At 39.5% G+C, this 22,873-nt stretch overlaps 1 protein-coding gene across 1 annotated transcript; it reads left to right on the plus strand.

Moving 5' to 3' along the window:
- Window positions 1–1,018: 1,018 nt before the first annotated feature.
- RNF168 (ring finger protein 168) lies at window positions 1,019–22,351 on the plus strand. The gene is made up of 7 exons (XM_081085360.1): window positions 1,019–1,278; window positions 1,633–1,942; window positions 5,565–5,641; window positions 8,032–8,211; window positions 10,294–10,415; window positions 16,219–16,300; window positions 21,215–22,351. Exons 1-7 carry the CDS (start codon window positions 1,165–1,167, stop codon window positions 22,175–22,177), a joined length of 1,848 nt encoding a protein of 615 aa, XP_080941486.1. The 5' UTR covers window positions 1,019–1,164; the 3' UTR covers window positions 22,178–22,351.
- The last annotated feature ends 522 nt before the right edge of the window (window positions 22,352–22,873 follow it).

The raw sequence follows: 22,873 nt of genomic DNA on the forward strand, positions 1-22,873 counted from the left end.
CTAAACTGAATGCTAGGGAATGAGGTTCCACCCTACGATTGTCCCTTCCTAGGCACCCAGAGCTTTCCACTCTGGTGACCTTCTGTACCTGGCCCATCCTCCTTTCTCTGCTCCTGTCTGCCAACCACAGGATCAGTTGTCAGCACAAGAACTTAATGCCAAGATGTTAAAATACTTTGCCTTTGGCCTCCTAATAATTTTGATTGTTCTAGATTTAATAATAAAATACTACATTATATATGTTGCACTCGACTGCTGAGCCTCATGATAGAAGCAGCCTTGCGGCCGACAATCCTAATAGAACCTATCTATGGCCCTGGCTGGTTTGGCTCAGTGGATAGAGCCTGAGCCTGCGGCTTGAAAGGTCCCAAATTGATTCCAGTCAAGGGCACATGCCTAGATTGTGGGCTCGATCCCCAGTAGGGGGCTTGCAGGAGGCAGCCAATCAATGATTCTCTTATCATTTATGTTTCCATCTCTCCCTCTCCCTTTCTCTCTGAAATCAATAAAAATATATTTTTTAAAAAAAGAACCTACCTATGAAAGGCAAATTAGAGAAGGGGCTGGGCTACAGAGGGAATAGTAAGTGCTTCTATAAATTATACAACTTTGCAGATTCTCTGATCACAACCTTTCCCCGAGATCAACCTCAGAGTTGCTTTTCTAAAAACTTTGGATTAGCAATCTAAGAGGCTTAGATACAAATGAATAGAAACAGAAAGATAGTTTGAAGAGTACTGGGAGAAATTTTAAAATTTGTTTGGAGGTTCCCCTTTTCTGACCACAGACGATAATCCCCCCCGTTTCCGCAGCCTCCGGGAGCAGAAAAATGCAGGGGAAACTCGGACTCCCCCAAGCGGAAGTAGGAGGGGCTAAGAGGCTGAAGCAGCGACTTCTCCCGCCCGGTGGAGTGAGATGGGCGCGCTCCAGGACCGGAAGTCCCGCCTTGCACAGCGTTCCTGGCCTCTGCCATTGGGCGGCTCCTGGGAGGGCGGGGCCCCTTTCGGCGGGCAGTTGTGACGTCACTAGCCCTTGTCGGGTTGCTGCGGCACCACCGCTGGGATGTAGCTATTTAGCTGCCTCTAGCGAGGGGAGAGGCGGCCTCCGAGCGCCCCAGATGCCGGAAAGCTGGGACGCGGGGGTTCGTGCGCTGACCCCGCAGCGATGGTGAAACGGAAGTTCTCCAGCGGAGCCAGAAGTCCCCGCGGAAGCAGGGTCCTTTCCGGGACGGTGGCCCCGAGGCTGCTGCCCGGGCGGCGGCGGGAGCATCCTCACCTGGTAAGCGGGAGGAGGGGACCTGTCACACGCCTGCCCCCTCGCCCGAGGGCGGGAGTCCCCCGGCTGCGCTGCGGAAGCAGTTACATTAAAACCTCTGGACGGACACGTTCATTTATTTTCTTACCAGACGTTTGTCTTAAACAGGGACAAACACAGCCTTCAGGGTAGTGTTGCTTACCTGGCCCGCAGAGGGCCTTTGGCTTCAAGACGTGTTTGATGCTAACAGCCTGTGAATCCTGATACGCTGCTGGGCATAATATTAAAACACAAAACTGTTCGTTTGATTTCCCCTTGGTTGGGCCGGAAATACTCTTCTTTGTCTTTCGGGCGTTGATGTTGACTATGTCTTTTTAGCATATTAAAATGGCTGTACCTCAAGATGCCATCCCTTCCTTGTCGGAATGCCAGTGCGGGATCTGCATGGAAATCTTCATGGAGCCGGTAACACTGCCCTGTAACCACACGCTCTGTAATGCATGCTTCCAGTCGACTGTGGAGAAGGCGAACCTATGCTGTCCCTTCTGTCGGCGTCGGGTCTCTTCGTGGACCCGGTATCACACTCGAAGAAATTCTCTCATCAATAAGGAACTGTGGGAGGTAATTCAGAAACACTACCCAAGGGAATGCAAGCTTAGAGCCTCTGGGCAAGAATTAGAAGACACCGGTGAGTAAAACCCAGCCTGTTTGTTGGCTAAAACAAAATCCTTTTAAAAATGAATAAAAAGCCCTAGCCGGTTTGGCTCAGTGGATAGAGCGTCGGTCTGTGGACTGAAGGATCCCGGGTTTGATTCCGGTCAAGGGCATGTACCTTGGTTTCGGGCACATCCCCAGTAGGGAGTGTGCAGGAGGCAGCTGATCGATGTTTCTCTCATCGATGTTTCTAACTCTCTGTCTCTCTCCCTCTCCCTTCCTCTCTGTAAAAAAATCAATGAAATATAAAAAATATTAAAAAAATAAAATAAAGAATTATTGCTAATCCATTTTTTAAAGGATTAATAAAAGAGCTAAATTATTTAGTGGGGGTAAAGTCAGAGACAAGATTTCGTTCATTGTTATAATACTCAGGCTGCTGTTCAGTTAGTGTTTGTTGGGTTAAAAATGAAAAGGAAAAAAAATAAAACAAGAATTTGAGTCTTCATTCTTATGAAAAGTTGTATAAATATTCAGATGAGCAATAGTGGTAGTATAGCAACAGCAGAAATAAGGAAACTATTGGATTCCTGTGTTACTATTTCTTTTACTTTCAATTACTTTCTCTAACTTACTTGCTTATACTTCTCCATCTTAATTGTGCAGTGATCCTAAACTAGCTTTCTTCGACCAGTTCCCTCTGGTTAAGCCATTTCTATGCAAAGTCCTCCACAGTGTGGACTCAGCAGCTATTGAGAATGACCCAAACGGAACACTTTGACTGTAGGATCTTGATCACTTATGTGGATCAATAAGCTATGAAAATGTTTTTTGTCTTAAATGTGGTGTCTCTGCTCTGGTGTGCTTGCCTTTTTTTGTGTAGGAATTATTTTTATTGTAAATATATATAACAAAATGTGCTATTTTAAAAATATTTTTAAATTGATTTCAGAGAGGAAGGGTTAGGGATAGATAGAAGCATCAGTTATGAGAGAGTCATTCATAGGCTGCCTTTGGCACGCCTCCTACTGGGGATTGAGCTTGCAATCAAGGTACATACCCTTGACAGGAATCAAACCCTGGACCCTTCAACCCTTCAGTCTGTGGGTTGACATTCTATCCACTGAGCCAAATCAGTTAGGGTGACATGTTCTCTTTAATTTTTTTCCCTATTACAGTTTATATTCAATATTATTTTGTATTAGTTTCAGGTGTACAGCATAGTGTTTAGACAATCATATATTTTACAGGGTTTCCCTAATATTTCCAGTACCCACCTGGCACTATATATAGTTATTATACTATTATTGACTGTATTTCCTATGCTGTATTTTACATCCTCATTACTATTTTGTAATTACCAATATTATCAATCAACTTCTCAATTCCTTCACCTTTTTTGAGAATTCTTTGATTTTAAAAAAAATATGTTTTATTGATTTTAGAGAGAGAGGAAGAGAGAGTATTCGAAAGGTAGAAACATCAATGAGAGAGAAATATTAATCACCTGCCTCCTGCATGCCCCTCTACTGGGGATGGAGTCTACATCCAGGTGTGTTCCCTGATAGGAAAATCGAACCGTGACCTCCTGGTGCATAAGTCAGTGCTCAGCTACTGAGCCACACCAGCCAGGCTGTACCACGCTTTTTTATCCACCTAACTATTGGAAATAACATTGCAGTGAACATAGGGATGCATATATTTTCAATTAGTGTTTTATGTTTCTTCAGAGATAAACTAGAAGTGGAATCACTGGGGCATAAGGCCATTCCTTTTTTTAAATTTTAGAGAGAAACGTGAATTCAAGAGCAAAACATCCATCGGCAGCCTCCTACACACACTCCCTACCAGGGATCAAGTTTGCAACCCCGGGCATGTGCCCTGACTGGTAGCCTTTTAGTGCACAGGATGATGCTCAACTGCGTGACACTGGCCAGGGCAAGGCCCTTCCATTTTTTAATTTTTTTGAGGAGCCTCTATACTGTTTTCCATAGTGGCTGCAACAACCTGCATTCCCACTACCACTGCATGAGGGCTCCCTTTTCTTCACATCCTCACCAACACTCGTATTTGTGGATTTATTGATGAAAGCCATTCTGACAGATGTGAGGTGATACCTCATTGTTATTTTAATTTGCATTTCTCTGACGATTACTGGCATTGAGCATCTTTTCATATGTCTGTTCCACACGTTTTTCTTAGTCCATGGTGTTCCTTGGCTTGCAGTTGCATAATTCCAATCTCTGCCTCCAAGTCACATGGCCTATCCCAGTGTGTGTCTGTCTTTACATACTCATCTTCCTGTCTCTGCTTTCTTATGAGGACACCAGTGATATTGGATTAAGGGCCCACTCTACTCCAGTATGAAGTCAACCTAATTACATCTACAACGACTCTGTTTCCAATTAAGGTCACATTCTTCGGTGCAGGGTGTTAGGACTTCTATATTCAACTCCTAACAGCAGTCATGCTGTGTGTATTCTTTTGTGCAGGGTTCTTTTACTAAGTGCAAAGTTCAGGATTCATCCTTATGTTATGGGTATTGCTAGTTTATTAATTTTTTTATTTTTAAATATCATTCTGTTTGTAGTATACTTGGTTGGCTGTTCTCCAGTTGATGGCACCTCAGGTATTTTCATAAAGTTGCTATGAAGATTCTTGTACAAGTTTTTTTGTGGTCATATGTTTTCATTTTTTTCTTGTGTAGTACTTAGTGGAATGCTCAGTGATAGAGTAGATGTATGTTTGGTTGTGTAAGAAGCTGTGAGATCATTTTCCAAAGTGGTTGTATTTTCTAATCCCAGCAAAATGTACAGTTGACCTTTGAACAACCCTTATTCAAGTTGACCCTTGCATAAGTGCATGGATCCACTTATTTGCAGCTTTTTTTTTTCTTTTTTCTTTTTTTTTTTTTAAATAACACTTGTGCTGTTTCAGTCCGAGTTTGGGAGTCAGCTGATCTGGAGGGCCAATAGTATGCATTGCTCTATAGTATTTTATAGAGGGATGTAAATATCCTTCGTTTTTGGTATTCATGGGGTATCCTGGAACAAAGGGATGGAAGAATAATTTTCCACAAATTTTTACTTTTTTATTGTTTACTGAGACCGTCTCCTAATCTCTTTGCTGTGTAGGATTACTTTTTTTGTATTCCTTTAATGGAGTCTAGAGAAAGATTTAAGTGTACATATTCATGTGGCATTTTGAACCTCTGGTTTTTCCCTTCTTTTTTATTTATTTATTTTTTTTGTTTTTGTTTTAAGGTGGAACTCCATAAAGTAGATATTGCTGTAGCTGTTAGTAATTGTACATTTTATTTTAATTCTGCATTTTTATATTAATACAGTTGTGTGTTTTTTTAAATATATCTATTGATTTCAGAAAGGAAGGGAGAGGGAAAGAGAGAAACATCAATGATGAGAGAGCATCATTGATTGGCTGCCTCCTGCACATCCCCCACTGGGGATAAAGCCCGAAACCCAGGCATGTGCCCTTAGCTGGAATCGAACCTGGGACCCTTCAGTCCACAAGCCTGACGCTCTATCCACTGAGCCAAACCAGCTAGGGCTATTAATGCAGTTTTAATGGAAGACAAAGCTAGCCAAAAAAAATTTTGTGTTGCCTCTTATATTATTTTCTTTCTTAATCTGGAACAGTTGATGACTATCAGCCAGTTCACCTGTTAAGTAAACCTGGAGAATTGAGAAGAGAATATGAAGAGGAGATAAGCAAGGTAGGAATTAAATAGTTATTCTGTTTTTTGGAAAATTCTCTGTTGTGTTTTCATTTTCACATTTTATATGTAGTTTTATGTGCTTATATAAATAGTATATATTGAAATGTAAATTTTAATGTACTTTATAAAGGCTCCATTTTTTATGTGTTCACAATAGTTACAAACTAGCTTTAATTTATTGGTGCTCTTATGTGATAGTTATTCCTAAGCATTTTCATTTTCCTGAAGCTTTGAGCTTAAAGGATAGAAATATTGTGGTAGATTATGGATGTTTTAGTTCATTAAGGATGCTAAGACAAAAATACCATAGACTTAGCGGGCTTGAACAACAAATATTTCTTATAGTTTTGGAGGCTGGGAAATTCAAGATCCAAGGTATTTGTATTTGGTAGATCCAATCAGGGGAAAAGGAGAGAGAAAAGAGGAGAGAAGAGAGAGGGAGGGAGAAGTCAGGAGAGAGACATTTCAAGTGCTCAATAATGTAGCTAGTGCTAGTGGCTACTATAATTATGATAGTTAACTTAATTGTCAGCATATTGTCTAAGCCAGGGGTGGGCAAACTTTTTGACTCGAGGGCCACAATGGGTTCTTAAACTGGACTGAGGGCCGGAACAAAAGCATGGATGGAGTGTTTGTGTGAACTAATATAAATTCAAAGTAAACATCATTACATAAAAGGGTACGGTCTTTTTTTTTTTTTTTTTTTTAGTTTTATTCATTTCAAACGGGCCGGATTCGGCCCGTGGGCCGTAGTTTGCCCACGGCTGGTTCTTAAGTAAGGGTTTTTATTTGTATCATCCTCACCTGAGGATATGATTTATTGATTTTAAGAGAGAGAAAGAGAAAACCCACATCGATGTGAGAGAGAAACATCAATTGGTTTTCTCTTTCCTATATGCATCCTGACCAGGGATTGAACCCACAACCTAGGTATGTGCCCTGACCAGGAATAGAATCTTTTGGTGTACAGGTCGATGCTCCAGCCAACCAAGCCACCTGGCCAGGGCTTACATAAAGGTTTTAAAGGAATGATTTAGTCCTTATAATAAGGTAGTGAGAACAGGCTCTTTTTTGACTGCAAATAAAAGAAAACCCAACTTCAGCTACCTTAAACAATCAGAAAATTGTAATTATTTGGAAATCCAGAGGCAGGGGCTTCAGGGGTGGGTTTGTCCAGAGCTCTAGATCCGGATCTTTGCTGGCTTCTGTCAGCTAGCGTTCTCTCAGGCTCATAGCGAGATGGCCACACCATCTGAACCTCAGCTTTCTCATGGGATTGGATCACGACATGTTCCTGAGTCAAACCCTTTGAAATTCTAAGTGGTTCTTGTTTGTTCTTTTGTGTGTCCCCCCCCCCCCCAAGAGAAGTATTATTTGTTTGTTTTTAGGAGAAGTATAGTTTAAATGACCATAAGCATGGCCTTAGATCCTAGAATCAGAGTTTGAGCCTCTATTTGCCACTTATACTGTTTTAAGAAAGTTACTTGTTTTTCTATGTTTCTTCTTTTGTAAATCATAACAACCAGTGTGGGTGTTTCTTCAACAACCATTCCACTCCTGCCCACTGTGTTTAGGGATTCTTCCAAATTTCAGGGATAGATCCTATTAGTCTTAGTCAGTTTTTAACATTACATTCCTTTTGCTAGGTTTTGGTTCAGGAACCTAGGCCTAAGTTAATCTGCACATGGCATTCTGTTAATTGAGAGAAAGTATTACCTGCAAACATAACCCACAAATGTGTGACAGTGTAGTACAGTGGTTCTCAACCTTCTGGCCCTTAAAATGTGACCCAACCATAAAATTATTTTTGTTGCTACTTCATAACTGTAATGTTGCTACTGTTATGAATCGTAACGTAAATATCTGATATGCAGGATTGTCTTAGGCGACCCCTGTGAAAGGGTCGTTCGACTGCCAAAGGGGTCTTGACCCACAGGTTGAGAACCGCTGGTGTAGTAGCAGCTGGGATTAAGGACTGAGGTGAGGAGGGATGAGGGTTGATTAAGGTTTTGTTGGGCTGATCTGGGAAGGTTTCATGGAGACTTCTTGAATTGTCCTGTAGGAATTTGCCTCTCCAGATTTGTACTTCATTTGAGGTATCTTAATTCCTGTCTATGTTCATTTAAAAAATGTTTACTGTTCTTATTAAGAAACTAGAGGCCCGATGCACGAAATTCATGCAAGAGTAGGCCTCCTTCCCCTGGCTGCAGGCATTGGCTTCCCTCTGGCACCCAGGACCCAGGCTTCCCTTGCAGCCCTGGCTTTGTCTGGAAGGTCGTCTGGAAGGATGTCTGGTTTAATTAGCATATTATGCTTTTATTATTATAGATATTGTAAGTATATTAAGAAGTTCAGAAAAGGACTGTTCTCTATTAATTATTTTTAAGGTGGAGGCAGAGCGACGGGCCAGTGAGGAAGAAGAAAACAAAGCCAGTGAAGAGTACATACAGAAATTATTGGCAGAGGAGGAGGAAGAAGAAAAGAGACAGGCAGAAAAAAGGAGAAGAGAGATGGAAGAACAGCTAAAAAGTGATGAAGAACTGGCAAGAAAGCTAAGCATTAATATTGTAAGTTTTAGGAGAGAATTTTGAAGTATTAACATTCTTATTGCTTTGACTATGTAATTTTCAAAGAAATGTTCACCATAACTATAAGCTATTTCTGACATTTGTTCCACTGAAAACTTCTTTCAGTTTTCAAATGTTGTTACATTTGCTCTAATTCAAGTGTACTTTAAAAAATGTTTATATTATTAGTAAATTCAAATTACTAATTTGCTGCAGGAAAGCTATTCAGTGAAAAATGAGAGCTTCTTTTTCCCCCCCTCCACCTCTTCATTCCCATTCTATTCCATTACATCAGTTCCTTTCCTCAAAGTTTAGCACTATTAACCATTTCTTATAACTATTTTTCTTATTTGCCTAAAAAGGATTTATCAGTTATACTACTTTTTTCTTGCCTTTTTTCACTTGATATATCTTAGAGATTTTGTGTGTGTGTGTGTATTTGTATTACTCCATACAGTCTAATTCTTTTAAAGAATGGTATACTATTCCATTGTATTGATATAGATCATTTTTAGAAAGTGAAACACATTAAATTCTTAATATATTAAAGCTGAATTTTATTATCTTGCTGTAGTTAAATTACTGCATAGGGGAAATGAATGAAAGAAAGGGTAAAAACACATACTTTAAGACTAAAAAATACAGTGGGACCCATTGATTTGAAAGAACCTGGCAGAATTACCCTGGGATTTTTAGAAAATATAAACTGTTCTCTATCTACTGAATCAGACTCTCTGGGGATGGGACTTAGACTTCCCAGAGGCATCTAGGGAAGTCTGAGGTATATTCAGGTTTGAGAGCCTATAAAAATAATTCCTCTGCTTTCAAACAACAAATATGTTAAAGTACACTTACTAAAATGAACTATATCCAGAATTTGGATTTTTTTTTTTTTCATTTTTAGAGGCCTACCATTAATAATAATATATTCAAGTTTTAGATTGTATGCCCTTTTTAATATACTTCCTTTTTAAAATTTAAGTAAAATAGCTTTATAAAGGCATACAATAAGAAGTAAAGACATTGCCGAGGCCGGTTTGGCTCGGTGGATAGAGCGTCGGCCTGTGGACTGAGAGGTCCCGGGTTCGATTCCGGTCAAGGGCATGTACCTGGGTTGCGTGCACATCCCCAGTGGGAGATGTGCAGGAGGCAGCTGGTCGATGTTTCCCTCTCATCGATGTTTCTGGCCCTCTGTCTCTCTCCCTTCCTCTCTGTGAAAAATCAATAAAATATATTTAAAAAAAAAAAAAAAAGAAGTAGTAAAGACATTGACCAATAGAATAACAAATAGGATAAGAAAGAGAACACAGGGGTGGGCAAAGTAGGTTTACATAATACAAATAAATAATACAATAGTTAATAAATGATACAGCCCTCGTCGCATAGCTGTTTTGCATGCTCACAACTGTAAACATACTTTTGCCCTCCCAATAATTCAAAGAGGAGACTCTTTAGCTGTCTTTTAAGAGTCTGTTATTCTAATCCTTGTTTTCACATGGGATTATAGAGTAGATTTATTGATGTTTTAGAATAATTTTTGGCTTGCTTGTGAAAGTTGTTGGGTGGTCCAAGGCCAAATGTCTGTCACCGCCAGTTATATTCATCTTTCCAATAATGTGGTAAGAGACTTACGAGACTACAGCAAGTAAAAATTCATGGTATTTATTGGTATGCCCGTAAGTCCCCAAGTTAAATTACTTTTACATAAAACTAACTTTTATTCCAGGTATATCTATACCTCTTTGAATTTACTCATATAGATAAAGGTAAACTACTCATTAGAAATATTAACAAATTATCAGCTAATAAGATTAGTATCATTATTCCTTTTGTGCTCTTTCATGTAGAGTGAAAATACAATTAATTTAGACCAACTTGGATGAACTTAATCTTTTTTGCTTTGTTTTTGGACTTAATCTTGTTTATACTAATTTTTACATAATGTTATTCAAAGGGTGTGTAGAATTTAATGTAAGCATAATTCCTGAAAAATTCTATTGTGAATTCTGAGTTAGTTGAGTTAATAGCTTATTTTATTATAAATTCATTTTAATGTCTTTTATGCTTTTTCTGTTGTTAAAGAACAACTTCTGTGAGAAAAAAGTCTTGGCTTCTCCCATGAATTCCAGAAAATCTGATCCAGTCACAAGCAAGTTGCAAAAGAAAAGTAAAAATAAACAAACAAATACTGGAGATATTCAGAAGTAAGTGAACATGGCTGTTTATCAGTTATTGACCACCTACTGTATGCCAGTGTTTTTTGTTCATATAGTTCACTAATTGTCAAAATTTGGTCTATGTACTCTGCATGAAAACCCTCCAGACGGTCTGAGATTGATATGAAATGAAAATGGAGAGCTACTCACATAGCTTAGATTCCTGGCTAGCATGAAGAGAGATATGAATTCTTTTTCAATCTTGATTGCTCAGGGTTTCCATGATGTTCCCATTTTCTCACAACTAACTGTTGGGCCCTGGCCGATTTGGCTTGGTGGTTAAGCACATTGGCTCTTGGACAGAAGGGTCCGGGTTCAATTCCCAGTCAAGGGTTGAAGGCCCAAGCCCAGCCTTGCAGGAGGCAGCCCATTGGTGCGTCTCTCACGTTGGTGTTTCTCTCTCTCTCTCTCTCTCTCTCTCTCTCTCTCTCATCTCTATCTCCATCTCCATCTCTATCCCCTCCCTCCCTTTCACTTTCTGAAAATCAATGGAAAAAATATCCTTGGGAGAGGATTAACCAAAAAAAGTTTAAAAGACTAACCAGTTGGATTTTGTTTTCCCCTTGGTTTAGGTCATCCTCATTGAAGGAGTTTATAATTTGGCATCTAGATCATTCACCCACTTTTTCCCAGTTTATGCATTATATTTCTTCTCTACTATAAAAAGGTATGAGTCACGTAGTCAGCAGTGGAGCAATGATTTAGCTTCCTCACAACACCCCTCCAGCACCAGGTAGAATTGATGACTATGAGATATAAGCTTTCCCATCATAATTCATAGTTGGAAAAGTTTAAGAAACACAATCTAGACTTCAAAAAGTCTAGATTGGTTCAGGTGAGACAATATGTTGCAGAATCCTTGCGGAATTCTTAGAAATTTTGGATTTGGGGTGTGGACAATTAGATTTAGGGTGGAGGCAGAGTTAAATGGAGTGCCTGCTTTTAAAGGAAAAAATAGCTCGGCCAGTATGGCTCAGTGGTTGAGCGTTGACCTATGAACCAAGGAGGTAAAAGTTCCATTCTTGGTCAGGGCACATGCGCAGGTTTCAGATCAATCCCCAATGGGACGCGTGTAGGAGGCAGCCAGTTAATGATTCTCCCTCATCATTAATGTTTCTCTCACCCTCTACCATCCTCTCTGAAATCAATAGAAATATATTTTAAAAATAAATAAATATGGCAGTATCAATATTTTTAATGCTGATATTGTGCAAAGTAGGAATCAAAAGAAAAACCATTAAAAGGAGAAAAGCAGAGGGATTGCATAATTACACAATATTCTGCTTAAAGCTTATAACTTATGAATCTTCATGCATCTAAATATATATTTTGAAATACACAAAAATAAAAAATTATTAGAAAAAATGGACCTAATAAACTGATAAATTTTAATAAACTTGTGAATTTAAAAGTAGGAATTGAGAAGCTTGTGGATTAAAAGTTCAAGTAAAGCCCTAGCCCGTTTGGATCAGTGGATAGAGTGTTGGCCTAAAGACTGAAGGATCCCAGGTTCAATTCCGGCCAAGGGCACATGCCTGTGTTGCAGGCTCCATCCCCAGTAGGGGGCATGCAGGAGGCAGCAGATCCATGATTCTCTCTCATCATCGATGTTTCTATCTCTCTCTCCCTTTCCCTTCCTCTCTCAAATCAGTAAGAAGTACATTAAAAAAAGAATAATAAAAAAAAGTTAAAAACAGATAAGGTCTAGTCTCTAGAATATATAAAGAATTCTTAATATAACTCAACAATAAGACAATAAATGGACTTGAATAGATATTTCTTTAAAAATGCACAAATAGCCAGTAAGCACATAAAAAGATGCTCAATATCATTAGTCATTAGGGAAATGCAAAAACTACAATGAGATACCATTTCACACCCACCAGGATATCTATAATCCAAAAAAAGGAGGAAATAACAAATGTTGACAAAAATGTAGAAAAATTGGAATCTTATGCATTGGTGGTGAGAATATAAAGTGGTACAGCCACTGTGGAAAACAGTTTGGCAACTCCTTAGAAAGTTAAACAGACTTACCATGAGACTCAACATTCAACTCCTAGATATTTACCCAAAAGAATTAGAAACAGGTCTTTAACAAATACTGTACACAAATGTTTGTGTCAGCACTTCAAATAGCCAAAAAGTGGAAACAGCCCAAATGTTCATTGAGGGCTGAATGGATAAACAAAATGTATATCCATAGAATGGAATACTATTCAACCGTAAAAAAGGAATGGCAGCCTGGCCAACGTGGCTCAGTGGTTGAGTATTGACCTATGAACCAGGAGGTCATGGTTCAATTCCTGGTCAGGGCACATGCCTGGATTGCGGGCTCAATCCCGTGTGGGGCATGTAGGAGACAGCCAATCAGTGATTCTTTCTCACCATTGATATTTCTATCTCTCTCTACCTTTCCCTTCCTCTCTGAAATCAATAAAAATATATATATTTTTAAAAAGGGAATGACATACTGATATAGTCTATAATTGGATTAACTTCAGAAACATGCTAAGTGAAAGAAGCTAGAAATTAAACTTTCTAGCAATATTAAGTGTTATAGAGGATAAGAAGCACTTAACATGCTTCGGGGGAGTTTAAGAGGTTGATACTCTATAACTGGAGGATAGACATTAAAGAAACCCCAGAAGACAAGTCCAGGAATGTGCCCACCAGTACTATTCATAACAGTAAAGAGCCAGAAGCACCCATATTCCAACAGTAGAAGAGAGTTTTACCCAACAGTGAAAATGAATTTTATCTATGGAAAACATGCATGATTCAGGAAAATGTTGGGTGAAAAAAAACAAGTTGTGGAAGAATACATGGAGTATGATTCTATATACATAAGGTTCAAATTATGCAGTACTAAAGCAATAGGTGTTTAGGGATACAGGTGTGTGGTAAAACTATAAGCAAGAGATAAATAACTCATGCCCTAGCCAGTTTGACTCAGTGGACAGAGCATTAGCCTGCAGATTGAAGGGTCCTGGGTTCAATTTCAGTCAAGGGCACATGCCCGATTTGCAGGTTCAATCCCCAGTAGGGGGCTTGCAGGAGGCAGCCTATCAATGATTCTCTCTTATCATTGACGTTTCTATCTCCATTTCCCTCTCCCTTCCTCTCTGAAATCAATAAAAATATATTTTTTTAAAGAGAGAGATAAATAACTCAGAATAATCATCTCTGAAGTGGGAGACAAAGAGGAGGCCCCCATAGGGATTTTAAAGTCGATGATTGTTAGTATAAGGGTTCTTGTGATCATGTAAATTTTCTAGTATATTTTTATTGATTTCAGAGAGGAAGGGAGAGGGAGGGAGAGATAGAAACATCCATGATGAGAATCATTGATCAACTGCCTCCTGCACGCAACCTGGACATATTCCCTGACTGGGAATCAAACCGTGACCTCCTGGTTCATAGGTCGACACTCAACCACCAAGCCACGCTTGCCGGGCTCCATGTCTTTTTCCATATGAACAACTGTAAACATACTTTTGCCCATCCCCGTATTGTGAATCTTACATAATTTTGTAACTATTCTCTCCTAAACTATTTGTTCTCATGAGGTAGGCTCTCTTAGAAAGATCTTTATGACACAGTGAAAAAAGAAAATCTCAGCCCTGGCCAGGTGGTTCAGTTGGTTGGAGCGTCATCCCATACACCAAACAATTGGGGTTCGATTCCTGGTCAGGGTCAGGGCATATACCTAGGTTTCGGGTTCTATCCCTGGTCAGGGCGAGTATGGGATGCAACCAATCGATGTTTCTTATGCCAGTGTTTCTCCCTCTCTCCCCCTCCCTTCTTCTCTAAAAAAGCAATAAAAACATATCCTTGGGTGAGGATTTTTTTTTAAAAAAAGAAAAATCTCAGATAATTAGGATTTCTTTAAAAAAGAGATAGTGCAAAAAAGAGAGAGAGAGAGAGAGAGAGAGAGAGAGAGAGAGAGATAGTGCCCTAACCGGTTTGGCTCAATGGACAGAGCATTGGCCTGCAGACTCAAGGGCCCCAGGTTCGATTCTGGTCAAGGGCATATACCTTGGTTGCAGGCACATACCCAGTAGGGAATGTGCAGGCGGCAGCTGATCGATGTTTCTCTCTCATCGATGTTTCTCTCTATTCCTCTCCCTCTCTGTAAGAAATCAATAAAATATATTTAAAAATAAATAAATAAGAGATAGTGTGTACTATATAGAAATAAACATTTTTTAAAAAGTGGTTATAGCCCTTTGCCCATGTGGCTCTGTGGGTAGAGCGTTGGTCCTTGCACTGAAGGGTTGCAGGTTCAATTTCCAGTCAAGGGCATGTACCTGGGTTGCATGTGGGAGGCAACCAATCAATGTGTGTCTCACATTGTTGTTTTTCTCTCTCCCCCACCCTCCCCTTCCCTTCCACTCTCTAAAAATCAGTGGGAAGGAAACTATCCCCAGGTGAGGATTAACAACAAAAAACCAATTAACAAAAAAATTGGTTACATATGAGGAAGCAAATAGGCATGGAAAGGGATGATGACCTATATTTCCTACATTTCCATTTAGTTTTATGGTTATTATAAGTAAAGAAGATCCAGGACAGTTCCTAAATCTTCACTGATCAAGTTGGATAAGTATCTGATCACATCTTGTTTTGTTCTTTGCTTATGGATTTCAAAACAACTATTATGCTGTAATAATTCTTACTTGGAACTAATAGACTTGATGACTAATGTCCAACTTTGGCAGAAGGGATTCTTCAGCTTTGAGAAACAATTAAAATGCAACTAAATCTGGACTCCTGTTTTTCTCTTATCAACTGAAAAGGTGATTCTTGTTCTCATAAGTGTGTAGAGTATTTAGGTTGATGTAACTAAATATGTGGGTTAGGTACTCTAGTTTATTTATAAGGGATATTTATTCTTTATATGAGATTTTTGTCTAGGTTTTATTTTATTCTATATTACTACTCAGTGCTTTGGATGCAATGGAACTCTGGTTGTACATATTATTTGCAATCAGACCTTTTTTTCCCATTGTTTTCTTTAATTATTAAAAATTAAAGCTAGCTGCTCTTTGAAAATCACCCAAAGTTACCACCACTTAAAGACATCCAACATTTTGGGAGATTTCTGCCATGTTTAAGCACAGTTGTATATGTGTTTGGACTTTTACCATTTTTAAATATACCTACCAGCTCATTACATGTCCATTTATTCCCATTTCTTTGACAGCATTTTCCATTATATTATTAACTTTATATTTTTAGTGATAAACAGCCTATTAAAGATGCTTAGAAATTTTGAGATATAATCTGCTGATACGTTGATATGTCTGTTTGTTCCTAAGTAGAATGTGTATGTAACAAAAATGTATACCAACATGGTAAAGAAGCTAATCATGGACTTTTTCCATGATAAAAAAATATATATAGATTTTCTGACATTAAAAGCAAAAACCCAAAAACTGAACATATCCTTTCTTCAGATTAAAATTTTATTTCCAGTACTTTTGATAAGAGTATACAGTCTTGGTTGTTTGATGCTATCTACCTTTTTAAATTTTTTTGAGAGTTAAGAAATTTTAGGTTTTACATGCTTTTCTACTCTTTTTCCCTAAGATATCAATACTCAACTTTTTAAGTTATGCTCTGGAGTTAGGCTAAAATATCTGAGACAAGGGGATAGACTACGCTCTTTCTGATAAATCATTCAGGCAACCAGACAACCTTCAGCATAAATAGCTAGTGGCTTGATTATGTTGGGTACATACCACTTCTCTTTCAAAGCATTCAAACTTTGGTAAACTTTTTTTTAAAGGTATTTGTCACCTAAATCTCAATTTGGGTCAGCATCACAGTCTGAAGTTGTACAAGAAGGCAAACAAAAGTCCATGTCTAAGGTATGTGGATGCTAAAGATGTTCTTAGTTTGGCATGTTTACTAATGTTATAGATTGCAAATACTTGTAGGTTCCTAACTTTTTTTTCCTTAAGTCACCATAATACATGGGACACAATTTCTTAGTCATTTTACGCTTACCTAGACTAGGAGTCAATAAGCAAACACTTTTCTGTAAAGGGCCAGATAGTAAATATTTTAGGGTTTTGGCCCTTATAGTCTCCGTCACAACAGTTCAGTTATGCTGTTGTCATGTAAGCAAATGAGCTTGTCTTTGTTCCAGTCAAACTATTGCAAAAACAGCAGGCTGAATCTGACTCATGGGCCACAGTTTGTGGACCCCAGGCAATCAAACTCACAAAACTGAATAGGCTATCCTCGGTACCAACTTACTTTAAAGATTACAGGATAGGAAACAAAGCATGCTAGTAGGGCACCATCAGGCATATAATTCAGTAAGAGTCCTCACTGCAGAGCTCTTAAGTGATGGCCTGGAAATGATACCACACAGATGACTGTGGTAACCATTTTGGCTTAGAAGCCTCATGACCCTTGAAAGTCATTTATTGTAACAACCTATGGGTGTAACTTCCAGGAGTCCCCTTCAGAAACACACCCAAAGGAGTTATAAGTCACTTACAGAAGCTCCATGCTTTGACTTCTTGGTGTTGTAGATCACTTATAGTTTTAGTTCAAATGCAGTTCAGCAATAAGGGTCATTTTACTATAAGCTATGTGGCCTAATAACACAGGTGACATTCCACCTTTATCAGGTTTCTACGTAAGTAGAACTAGGAAAAATGAGCTGACACCCAGGTCTCTTTCCTACATAAAAGGTTTGTTAACCCTTTACTCACAGGTTTCTTTTCTTCTTTATTTTTTTCAATTCAGGTAGGTGGTTTTTATGAACATTTACTGTGCCAGATAATGTGTGTGTTTTCTTTAAATCTTCATCACAACCTCCAACTCTGTAATGTGGGTATCATTCTTTTTTTTTTTAATATATATATATTTTTTAATTAAATCTTTATTGTTCAGATTATTACATTTGTTCCTCTTTCCCCCCCCCCCATAACTCCCCTCCTCCCAGTTCCCGCCCCACCCTCCGCCCTCACTCCCCACCCACTGTCCTCATCCATAGGTGCACGATTTTGTCCAGTCTCTTCCCACATCTCCCACACCCCTTTCCCCCCCAAGAATGGTCAGTCCATTCCCTTTCTATGTCCCTGATTCTATTATAATCACCAGTTCATTCTGTTCATCAGATTATTTATTCACTTGATTCTTAGATTCATTTGTTGATAGATGCATATTTGTTGTTCATAATTTGTATCTTTACCTTTTTCTTCCTCTTCCTCTTCTTAAAGGATACCTTTCAGCATTTCATATAATCCTGGTTTGGTGGTGATGAACTCCTTTAGCTTTTCCTTATCTGTGAAGCTCTTTATCTGACCTTCAATTCTGAATGATAGCTTTGCTGGATAAAGTAATCTTGGTTGTAGGTTCTTGGTATTCATCACTTTGAATATTTCTTGCCACTCCCTTCTGACCTGCAAAGTTTCTGTTGAGAAATCAGCTGACAGTCGTATGGGTATTCCCTTGTAGGTAACTTGAGTTTCTTTCTCTTGCTGTTTTTAAGATTCTCTCTTTATCTTTTGCTCTTGGCATTTTAATTATGATGTGTCTTGGTGTGGTCCTCTTTGGATTCCTTTTGTTTGGGGTTCTCTGCGCTTCTTGGACCTGTAAGTCCATTTCTTTCACCAGGTGGGGGAAGTTTTCTGTCATTATTTCTTCAAATAGGTTTTCAATATCTTGCTCTCTCTCATCTTCTGGCACCCCTATAATTCTGATGTTGGTACGCTTGAAGCTGTCCCAGAGGCTCCTTACACTATCCTCGCATTTTTGGATTCTTTTTTCATTTTGCTTTTCCGGTTGGGTGTTTTTTGCTTCCTCGCATTTCAAATCATTGACTTGATTCTTGCGCTCCTCTGGTCTGCTGTCGGGAGTCTGTATAATATTCGTTATTTCAGTCCGTGTATGCTTAATTTCTAGTTGGTTCCCCAATATAACATCGAGGGTCTCATTAGTTTTCTTGTAGATCTCATTAAGTTTATCGGCGGCTTCTAAACAGTTCTTGAGAGACCTTAAAAGTGTGGTTCTGAACTCTATATCTTCCATTGACAATTTTGTCCTGTTTGTCTCCGCATTTTGTTATGCTTCCTTGGTGCACCCCCTAGTGGTCTTTGTGCGCAGTCTTATAGTTAAACCTTGATTGTTGTAGCTAATACCAGGGAGGGTTTGACCTCCAGGCCAAGTGGCTATGAGAATCAGCTGTGTCTGCAGTGAGAGAACTTCTGTCCTCTAGGGAGGTGCTAATCTAGCCTTTGCCTGAGGCTATCCGGCAAATGGCTCTGTGCAGGGCTTGGGCGGGGCGGGTCGCACAGGATCAACAGGGTGGGCCGGAGAGAGCAGTTATGGCGGCTCTCAGTCCTGTCCCCAGTGGCTCTGCCTCTCTGAGTCCCAGCACCTGCTGCAAACCTCGGAGAGAAAGCTGCACTCGCTCTGACCGAAGCCAGACAGTGCCACTTCTCCCGTTTGAGTCTGGGTCCCTAAAGACTCCCCTGTATCTGGAGCTCAGAGTCTGCGACTCCCTCCCGATTGAAAACGCCAACCGCGCCCTCCGCCGCCAGCCCGCTCTGCGCACTCCGCACCTCAGAATTTGACTTGCACTGCACCTCCTCTGAGTGTCCGTATGCGTTTCTCTTTCCTCCTAGTTGTAGGACCTCCACTCAGCTAGCGTTCCTGTGGTTCTGGGTGATGTCTGTTCTGTTTTTTAGTTTCACTTTTGAAGTAGTTGTTCAAGGCAGCAAACTCCGGCGTTAACCTATGCCGCCGTCTTGGTTCTCCTTTTTTTTTAAAAATATATTTTATTGATTTTTTACAGAGAGGAAGGGAGAAGGATAGAGAGTTAGAAACATCGATGAGAGAGAAACATCGATCAGCTGCCTCCTGCACGCCCCCTACTGGGGATGTGCCCGCAACCAAGGTACATGCCCTTGACCGGAATCGAACCTGGGACCCTTCAGTCCGCAGGCCGATGCTCTATCCACTGAGCCAAACCGGTTAGGGCTGGGTATCATTCTTGTGCCCGTCTTACAGCTGGGAAAACTGAGGCACACAGAGAAAAGAGACTTGCCCAAAGTCCCTTAAAGTAGAGGTAATGGAGGAGTTAAGTCCAGATAGTCTGGTTGGTACCTGCATTGAGGAATGATGGAAAAGGCATTGTAGGGCTGGGATATTTTTTCTACCCTGTTGTTCATATTCACAGCAAAACTAGGTAAGCAACCTAGAATTTGTTCAGTCCAATCCACACTGGTTTATAAGAAATGCTATCAGAATGATAAATGCAAAAGCAAAGAAGGTAAAAGAGCCCTGGCCAGTGTGACTCCGCGGTTAAGAGTATTGGCCTGCACACCAAAGGGTCCCAGAATCGACTCTCCATCAGGGGCACCTGCCTGGGTTTGTAGATTCGATCCCAGCCCCAACCAGGGCTGTGTGCAAGAGGCAACCAATCCATGTGTCTCTCTCATATCAGTGTTTCTCTTTCTCTTGCTCTCCCCCTCCCTCTTTTTCCCCTCCTTTTCTGTCTCCATCTCTCCCTTTTGTGTACCCCTTCACCCTCTCTACCTTCCACTCTCTCTAAAAATCAATGGAAAAAATATCCTGGGGTGAGGAATAAAGAAGTTAAAAGAACAGAATGTCTCCAACAAGGAATCATTTTTGTTCTTAGACAAATTCTCATTGAAGACTTTCTTAAGGCTTTCCCATGGTCAAAACTAATCCTGGGTCTTGACTTAACTAAGACCTATAAGTGAGAAGAATTATATTGGCCAAAGCAAGGGTTCTCAACCGAAGGTCTATGGTTAGAAACCAGAGAGTACATATGAACTGAGATGGAAGAAAAAGTTTACTTTTGTCTGACCTCTCATTTTAGTGTTTTCTTTAATTATGAATGTAGACAGCAAACTATAATACATTTAATGGTACCTATGACTTTGTCATCAATAGAAAGGATGAGTTTTTATCATATTATATTTGTTGTAAATCTCTTGAAGTATCATTTATACTCATCCCTACGTCAGTATTATAAGTTACTAGACTTGCCACTGAATCTTATTTATAGATACATGTTGCATCATAACTTTTAACATTTTAATAAATGTGTTGCAATATAAATTGTTTTATTTGTGATCCTATATACATATATTTTAAAATACTGTTCTTAGAAGAGGTCTATAAGCTTCACAAAAATGCCTAAGGGAGGAGAGTTGGTGGTACAAAAAGGACTTTAAAATCCCTGGGCTACTGGAAGTTTATAAGATAAAAAAAGAGGTCAGGTCATGGTGCCAGCTATTGGCTATATAGAGAATCTAGTTTGGGGGGAAGGGATGTTAATCCTCACCTGAGGATATTTTTCCATTGATTTTTAGAGAGCATGGAAGGAAGGGGTAGAGACAGAGAGAGAAACTCTGATCTGAGAGAGACCCATCGATTGGTTGCCTCCCACATGCGCTCCAACCAGGGCCAGGGATTGAGCCTGCAACCAGGTATGTGCCCTTGACTAGAATTGAACCCGGGACCCTTCAGTTCACGAGCTGACACTCCCTCCACTGAGCCAAACCAGCTAGGGCTAGTTTGTGGATTTTAATCTGTAGGTTTTCATGGGAGTAAAAATGAGGGAATGCCTTAATCTCAACTGGCATACAATAAAAATGCTATTAAAATCAATATACCTTATTAGTAGTGATAGTAAGAACTACCTAATAGTGACAATTCAACTATGGTATCAGTGTAAGACATATGTAAGACTTTGATGTATAACTCTGGTTGACTGAGTTTTTTTCTGTTTTCTCTAGGAAACTGATAGTAGCAATGTAAAGAGCCCTATGTGGCAAGACACAGAAGTGGAGGAAGATATGCCAACACTTTCTCCGCAAATATGCCTTGAAATTCAAGAACAAGGTGCAAAGTCTTCAATAGAGTCACCTATGCCTCAGTTATGTGCCAGTGATACAGAATGGTGCCTTGAAGGAGAAGTCAAAATGAGACCAAAAAATCATGATAAAGAATTATGTGCCATAAATCCTGAAAGACCTGAAGCCAGAGTCCCCTACCCTAGAGAAGCTGCAGTTAAGCCTTGTGGCGAAACAGAGAGTGGGTGTGCTCTATCATACGTGACCCAGATAATTGGAAATAACACAGTTGAGACAGAAAATGAAGAGTCTTGCCTACTGATCAGTGAAGAAGGTATTTGCAAAAGAAAAAATCAGGAGTCTTCTTTTGAAGCAGTCAGGGATCCATGCTTTTCTGCAAAAAGAAGGAAAATGTCCTCCGAACCTTCCTCAGACCAAGAGGAAACAGAAACCAGCTTTACTCAAAAACTGTTAGATTTGGAACATCTACTTTTTGAGAGACGTAAGCAAGAAGAACAGGACAGGTTATTAGCACTACAGATTCAAAAAGAGGTGGACAAAGAACAAATGAAGCCAAACCGACAAAAAGGATCCCCAGATGAATATCATTTACGTTCTACGCCCTCACCTCCAGACAAATTGCTAAATGGACAGAGGAAGAAATCCAAAAATAGGAATGTAAAAGGACAAGCTGATACAGAGCATCCAAAACCTCAAAGAGGCCCTAAAACTGAAAATTGCCAATCTTCTTTTAAGATCCAGTTGAGACATTCAGTTAATGTTAATGGAAGAAAGATGCCAAATTCTGCTAGAGATCATTGTAATGTATCTAAAAGTGTTTGTTCCCTACAGCCTAGTAAGTCACAGAAAAGTATTTTTCAGATGTTTCAGAGATACACAGAGTAATGGGTGGGTAAAGGAAGAAGTATTTTAGAAACTGGTAAAGCTGGATTGTGATGCTCTTTTTTATCATAGAATGTTTATAAAACTTTATTCTCTTGTGGGCACACTCATTGCCTCTAATTGAATGACTGTGTGATTACAAGGGAGGAATATACAAATGTACTTCTGCCAAAGTCAGTGATAACCAAGGGTCTCAATTCTTTATGAATAACTGTGATATGCTAAGTTTGACAATCCTTACAGGTAATAGATATAAACATGCCTGGGCCAGCTCCCAAGAAACCTTCAGGTGCCATTCTCTTTCCTCAAAAATGCATGTTTTATGAATGGCCTTTGCTCACCTTTTTGTTCTGACTAGAAATCAAAGCAAGACTATACTATACCAAATAGTTAAGGAATCGGGTTTAAAATCTAAGTTTATTGCTGTTTTTCCATGTATTTGTAGATCAATTGAAATCTTCGATAACACTAAAGTAACCTAATCTTTATAATTATTTTAAGCATTATAGCATTTTCTTTTATTTAAAATGAATTAAAATTGTGTGAAAACAGAAAAGTCAGAGTTTTCTGGAAAATTGGGATTATCAAACGTGCCCTCAATCAGGAATCGAATCCAAGACCCTGTGGGGCCCAGGCCTACTCTAACCACCGAGAACAACAGTCAGGGCGGACATTCATCTCTTGATGCAAAGGGAGTTA

Source organism: Myotis nattereri (assembly GCF_964212035.1).
Source record: "Myotis nattereri genome assembly, chromosome: 3".
NCBI classification, from domain to species: Eukaryota; Metazoa; Chordata; class Mammalia; order Chiroptera; family Vespertilionidae; genus Myotis; species Myotis nattereri.

Bases quoted from the DNA above. Each gene is read 5' to 3' on its own strand.
- RNF168 (XM_081085360.1), top strand. From the start codon at position 1,165: ATGGTGAAACGGAAGTTCTCCAGCGGAGCCAGAAGTCCCCGCGGAAGC. The intron at 8,212-10,293 runs GTAAGTTTTAGG...CTGTTGTTAAAG, and splicing joins GAAAGCTAAGCATTAATATT to AACAACTTCTGTGAGAAAAA. The intron at 16,301-21,214 runs GTATGTGGATGC...TGTTTTCTCTAG, and splicing joins AACAAAAGTCCATGTCTAAG to GAAACTGATAGTAGCAATGT.